General features: G+C 49.7%; 1 protein-coding gene across 1 annotated transcript in view; it reads left to right on the forward strand.

The window, feature by feature from the left end:
* The window catches only part of FAM168A (family with sequence similarity 168 member A), a 179677-nt gene extending 177371 nt beyond the window's left edge, over positions 1-2306 (forward strand). Inside the window, exons 7-8 of the mRNA XM_084280231.1 lie at positions 356-486; positions 2009-2306. Of these exons, the coding sequence (XP_084136357.1) occupies positions 356-468 (113 nt within the window). The 3' untranslated portion in view covers positions 469-486; positions 2009-2306. The remainder of the gene's footprint in view (positions 1-355; positions 487-2008) is intronic.
* Positions 2307-6770: the final 4464 nt, after the last annotated feature.

Here is a 6770-nt window from a genome sequence, read left to right on the forward strand (position 1 = left end):
TTGCTGCAGCTATCTGCTGTTGCAGCAGTCTGGTGCCTTCAGCAGGTGGAAGGTCCCACCAGGTTAGCAGATGGTCTTTAGGGACAAGGAAAGTCAGGAAAACTGGTGAGTTTAAGGGCAGAAAGTAGCATGGAGAACATGCTGGAGCTTCAGGTGGGTTTATTCTGTGCAGGGAAGCTTGTGAGTCAAACACCTTCAATCCAGGTCTCACAGGCAGAATGATGGAGGGGGGAATGGAAGAAGAAAACAAACAGTAGCCGATGCTGTGCCTGCCCCTCAGATGCAGCCTGCAGCACCGTGCTGCTGCCTTGAGGGAACTCTCCTCTTTGCTAAACAGTTCTCCCTGCCATTTCAGGAACCTTGTTGACCACCCCACAACACACCGCCATCGGAGCACATCCAGTTTCCGTGCCAACATACAGGGCTCAAGGAACCCCCACCTACAGCTACGTACCTCCACACTGGTAAACCCACTGGCCAATTCATGTAAGTGCTGCGGAGTTCCCTCTGCCCCTGTCAACTCATTGCCCGCTGAGCGCTTCCACATCGCTCCTCTCCTTCCTGCAAAGCTGCTGAACCCCTTTGTCCCAGAAATGCTCTAGAAGAACCATTTAGGGCTTCTCCCTGGCAGGGGTAGCTGCCCAGCATGATGTCACAGGGCTGTGGAGGCTTTTAGCAACGCACAATGTACCTTGGTCTTCTATGCAAGGCTTTACCAGTGACCTCAGTGACATCATGGTGCTCTGAGTGCAGCCTGGTGCTAAAGGGTGGGAATTTTCCTGCTTTAAGGTTCTGGATGCATTTCATAGACTCACAGACTGCTTCAGGTGGGAAGAGACCTCATAGCCCCACCCAGTGCCACCCCATGCCATGGGCAGGGACATCCCCACCAGCCATGGGTGCCCAAAGCCCCATCCAACCTGGCCTTGAATCCTGCCAAGGATCCAGGAGCAGCCCCAGCTTCTCTGGGCACCCTGTGCCAGGGCCTCCCCTCTTCCCAGGAAGGATTTCAGCCTCCCAGCTCCTCTCCAGCTGCCCTCCTTGACTTTAAAACCACTCCCTCCTCCTCCTATCCTTACGCTCCCCAATAAAGAGCCCCTCCCCAGCTTTCATATCACTTTCCTGACATTTTTTGCCCCTCCCTGCTAAAGCATGCTGAGAAATGGTCCTGTTCACTTCCACTGGGGTTGCATGTAGCTGTCTTCAACCAGCTGCAGGTTCTGTCCACGCTAAGGACCCCAGAAATCCCAGCTGCTTGTTTAAACACCCTCTGCAACTTGCTGGAGCCCTTGGTCCATCATGCCATGGGCGATGTGGCCAACAGAAACACAATGCTGCCTGGGGATGCAGCACAGACCTCATCCAGTCCAAGGGGTCATCTGAAACCTCTCCTTGCTGCAAATGTTACCCTGGACTAATCCTGCCCATAACAAAATATTGTGTAATTAGCAGGCAGCATCTCATCTGCATATTTTTGTCATCCTGGGCATTGAATACCACTGGTGAGATGCTGCTTTCTAAGCTCCATGCCCAAGAAATTGCCCGTAGTGGTGGTGCAAGGCAGTGCGTAGTGTCTTGAACCTCTTGGGAAAATGAGGTGCTCTCCATCAGTCATGTCCTGGGGATGTGGGAGGGAGAAAGAGGCTCCTTCCTTGCGTGGTTACCGTCTGCAAACAGATGTGTCAGGTGGCTGTTGAAGGAAGCAAGATGTCCAAGGGTTGGTCTGGAGAGCTTCTCCATGCCCAAGGCTTGGTCTGAAGGGCTTCTTCGGGTCCAAGGCTTGGTCTGAAGAGCTTCACCAGGTCTAAGGGTTGGTCTGAATTGCTTCTCCATGTCCAAGGATTGGTCTGAATTGCTTCTTCAGGTCCAAGGCTTGGTCCAAAGAGCTTCTGCCCTGTATGCACTAGCTAAACATGATGCAGGGGTTCAGAGGAGACCACCCCTGAGGCTGATCCTGCATCTTTTGCTTCTAACTCCTTATTTTTAACCTGGTTTTGCTCTCTTCCAGATCCGGAGTCAAACATCGTATGCAACTACACAAGTCTTACATGGGCGCTGCGGCCACTGTACCGCAGCACCTCGTCTGTTTGCAAGAGCAAAAGAAAACAAACAAACAAACAAAGTGCAAGGGTCACTTTATGCATTCTTTAGTGGTTTTTGTAAAAGCTGCTTTTTCTAATCTTCTGCCTCTTCCCCCCTCCCCCCTCCACACACCCCTCTCCTTCCCCTTTCCTCCTTCCCCGACCCACATCAATCGTGTAACACACATACTGACACTGAGCAATAGTAAAGTTCTCTCTTTGGTCCTATCATTTGAAAGCTCAGAATACTTCACTTTTCCAGCATTTGCCCAGCTGAGTGGTGCAGAGATCATCTCCCTCCCTCCCCCACCACCACCACCACTTCTTGTTCGTTTGGGTTCTTATCTGTTCATTTCTTTTCCCGTTGTCGTCGTTGTTGTTGACGAGAGCCTAGATTTTCTTTGGCTAGTAAGAGTGGTTGATGTTCAGGGTACTATGTGAAAAGCACAGCGCTGGTAGGCAGGCTTCTTCCCATTTGGTTTGGGTCTTTTTAGTTGAAGAATATCAATTCTTTAAGCTTCCATAACATATTACAAGAAAAATTGGTGTCTTCCAGATGATAGCTGTCGTGATAGGTGATAAATGCATTATCTGCGGTGAAATTCTGAACTCATCCCTTCTTTTGTAGGAGTAAGAGACTATAAATATAATTAGCAACGTAACACACTTGTCTTAGGAAGTAGGAGGATTGGTCACCATCGGGTCTTTGGTCTGCTTTTTCCAACTGGGCAAACGGATGGTGTGTGATAGGAAGAGAGCAGCGAGAGACGCATGTCCTCGTAGCGTCTTGCACCTCTTGGGAAAATGAGATGCTCCCCATCAGCCACGTCCTGGGGCTGTGGGAGGGAGAAGGAGGCTCCTTCCTTGTGAGGTTACTGTTTGCAGATAGAGATGTGTTGGGTGGCTGTTGATGGAAGCAAGGAGATGTCCAAGGGTTGGTCTGAAGAGCTTCGCCAGGTCCAAGGGTTGGTCTGAAGAGATTCTCCAGGTCCGAGGAATGGTCTGAAGAGCTTCTCCAGATCCAAGGCTTGGTCTGAAGGGCTTCTCCAGACTCTGGCAGTCTGGGGAAAGAGGGCAGCTGGTTGATGGAGAGGAGTCCCTGAGGCAGGGCAAGGGGGAAGACTGGTGGCTTCACTTTGAAGCACATCAGCAGGGCTGAAACCAAGCCACGATGCCTCCACGGTGATCAAGGGGGGCCCCATTCTTTGGGCTACAGCTGGGCTTGGAGGCTTTCAGGAGAAACATTCATCCAGGCACAAATCCTGGAACTGTAGAGAAAGGCTGGAGAGGAGGATGATGTCCAGCTGCTCTGCTTGGTGAGCACAGAGAAGCAGGGGGAAGAGGAAGCAATAGCAATAAACACGTCGCCTTCCTTGTGGAAGGCACTTGAGAAAAGGCAAGAGCAAGGAAGGTGATCCACAGTTGATATGGACCAGGCTGGGACAGAACGAGAATGCAGAGGCTGTGGGCATTGGGATAATTTCTGGGGGGGGTTGGCTTACCCAAGGACACAAGAACATGAAGCAGCTGGTGACATCCCACCTCAGGGTGTCCAAGTGGAGCAATAAGTTGTCTCAAGGGGAGCAGACAACGTTTGCAGCCAGTTTGAGTTATTTTTAGATCCTTATCCCTAAAGCCAGCATGGAAATGAGGTATTTCTTCTTCTTCTTTTTCTTTTCTTCTTGGTTTTCCTAAGCCAGAAACATTGTTGGGTTTGGATTTTTCCCTCAAGTGTGCCAAAAGAGTTGCATTCACCCAGCAGCATGTTTGCAACTCTCACATCTCAGGCTTGAGGTTGTCACAACGGACCAAATCCAGAGCCTTTAAAGAGGTCAGGTTGGGAGGTGTAGATGGGAATCCCTCCTGCAACTGGCTGGCATGGGTTTCTGACCCATGGTCATGGGTGGTGAGTCAGTGCTTGGTTGCTCTGCTTTGGTCATGCCTGGATCACATCTCCAGGTGGAAGTGAGGGCAGTGGAGACCAACGCTGGAAGGTTACCTTGATTGGGACGTGGTGGTGTAGGGGTCAGATCGAAGGGTCTTTTCAGGAGAGCAAGATGACCAGTTGTTGTCACCTGGGTAAGACCTTTAGGTGGTATCTCCTAGCTTGGCTTCTGCTGCCATTGGGAGGAGCTACTGGAGCTCCTTCCCATAAACATGGTACAAATGGGGAGAAACACACATAGGGACCCAGCAGGACTTTAGCTACCACTGTTTGGTCCTGGGTGGCTTGTCAGGTCATGTGTTGGTGCCAGTACTTCTGTGTGGGGGTTGTTTGGTTGGTTCTGCTGGTTTTAAAAGAAGTCTGGAAAAGCTCTGGTGGACCTTGCCAACCTGAAGGCAAACAGAGTGGGTGAAGACTGAACACCGGTGTTGTGCAGTGGGGAAGGAGGTGGATTTCTCCCATGTAGAACTTTGAGTTGCAAAGGAAGAGAAGGACAAATAAAACAGTAATCTGAGGGTTGCCCAGTCAGCTTGGCAAAGTCAAGGGATATTAGAAAAAAATTTTTTACTGAAAGAGTTGTCAGGGCCTGGAACAGGCTGCCCAGGGAGGTGGTTGAGTCACCTTCCCTGGATGTGTTCAAAAAAAGGGTAGATGAGGTACTTAGGGATATGGTTTAGCTTAGGATGGGAATGGTTGGACTCGATGATCTTCAAAGGTCTCTTCCAACCTTGTGATTCTGTGATTCTGTGAACATACCAAGCCACAGAAAATTTGGACATAACAATACTACATCATCCTTCCACTGTTTGTAGCATGCTGCAGTTAAACCTGGGCCAATCTCACAACCCACTGATAGATCAGAAGAATTGAAGACCTCTCAAGCCCCCTTTTTCTGCCCTGTTGACTTCACATTACGTATCAGGAGCATTGAAACATGTAGGACAGAATAAGCTCTAGCCAGCATGACAGAGCTACAACTTGCAGGGTCCAACAAGCTTCATTATCACAGCCTGAACTCTGCAGAGGAGAACCTCTCCTAGCAGACCTCCACCAGCAGACACCATCCTACCACTGGCATAGGCACTCTTCCCCTTTAACTGTTTTAGGAATGACTGCTAAAATTTTGGCTTATGACTAGGAAGGAGGAAAGAAAACACTAAAGACTGAGTAGAAAGGTCCTGGAGTTGACCATGGTGGATGACCCAGTGGTACCACTAGTGAGATCTGACATGGGGAGGTTTAGTTTTAATTCCTTTGCTTGGATCAGTAACAGATATGATGCTCCTCATCCTGTTATGACCAGGTAGAAATACTCATTAGAAATACTCATTAACTCAACCAGGGTATGAAGAAGTTGGGTGAGACGCTTTCGTGAGAAAAATTTACATCCAGTGTTGAGTTTAGGCTTGGATCACTGCATGGCTCCAGGGCCACCACATGGCTCTAGCCTTGAGTGGCTCCTTCCTAAGGTAGATTCATGGAGCCACAGTGGTGAGGAGATGATCCCTGCTACTGCAGTGGCATGTGGGGCTTGATACCTACCAACCCTGGCTGATGCCAGTGGTGGCCTGCAGCCCTGTCTCCTTCCCCATGAAGGGATGTGGTTTTATGGATAGATGGGAGGAAAGACCATGATCCTAAGTCCTTTCCTTGGCCAAGTCATGGGTTAAGCAAAGGTCCTGGGGAGGTTGCAGCTTAGGGGGGGACTACCTTGGGGACACACAGTGAGGGGGGGGTCACCAGTTTCTCAAATATTTCACTCCAGTAAAGCTTTGCTGGTGTTGGATAAGGAAAAGGGTTTTCCACACTGAAGGATCACACCAGGCATTCACAGGGAGGAGCAGGAGGGGTTAAACCATCCTTAGCAGGGTTGGCAAAGTATCTTGAGATTAAAATTCCAGCTGGAAAGAGAACAACTCTCCAACTGCTGTTAATGACCAGTAACCCATCCCTGGTGTTATCTTTGCTTTAAAACACAAGCTGTCATGGGAGATCTGGGGGGGGGGGGAGGGGAGGGGAAGAAGGCACATTAATAGTGGCAGTGGCCCCCAACCTGAGCGAGCCTCCAGATCCATCAGGCCTCCTAGCTGCTGAACCCTCCTGGTGAGGATTGGCTCCTGTATTTTATGAAGAATAATAACCCACATCCAGCTTCTTGCCATAATTACCACAAAGTGTTATTTAAGGGGTTTAACGATGGATGTTTCAGTGTGTCAGGTTTTCCCCCCAGCTGCCAGCATCCTTCCCAGAGACACCCCTCCCAGCCATCTCCTCCCTCCCCTCCTGCATCCCAGTATGTCCCCCATAGGGCATTTGGGATGACGCAGTCCCCAGCTGGAGGGCATGAAATGGGACCTTGCTTTCCTAGAGGGAGAAGAACCACATTTGGGGGGGTTTATTGTCCATAGGAAAACTCAACCAGCCGATGAAAGCAATAAGAGCCATTGGATACCCGTAAATTCAGGTATTGGGGTGAGGGTTTTTTTTGAATTATCAGTATTTTCAGGCCCTCTGAGCATCTATTGTCCCCAAAACATGGTGACCCTCTGGCCATCTTCTCTTTGCTTCGCTGCAAACACAATATCGGGCTACGAACATTTTCTCCACATTCCCATAGGGAATAAAAAAAACCCATAAAATTTGGAAAAATAAAGCATTTTAAGGAGCTTGGGAGGGAGGAGAGCTTGGAAAAGGAGTTTATCTGGCATGTCTCACCATGGCACTCGGACCTCCAGGCCTGGGAG

The sequence above is a fragment of the Gallinula chloropus genome, assembly GCF_964237585.1.
Source record: "Gallinula chloropus genome assembly, chromosome: 1".
In the NCBI taxonomy this organism is placed as follows: domain Eukaryota; kingdom Metazoa; phylum Chordata; class Aves; order Gruiformes; family Rallidae; genus Gallinula; species Gallinula chloropus.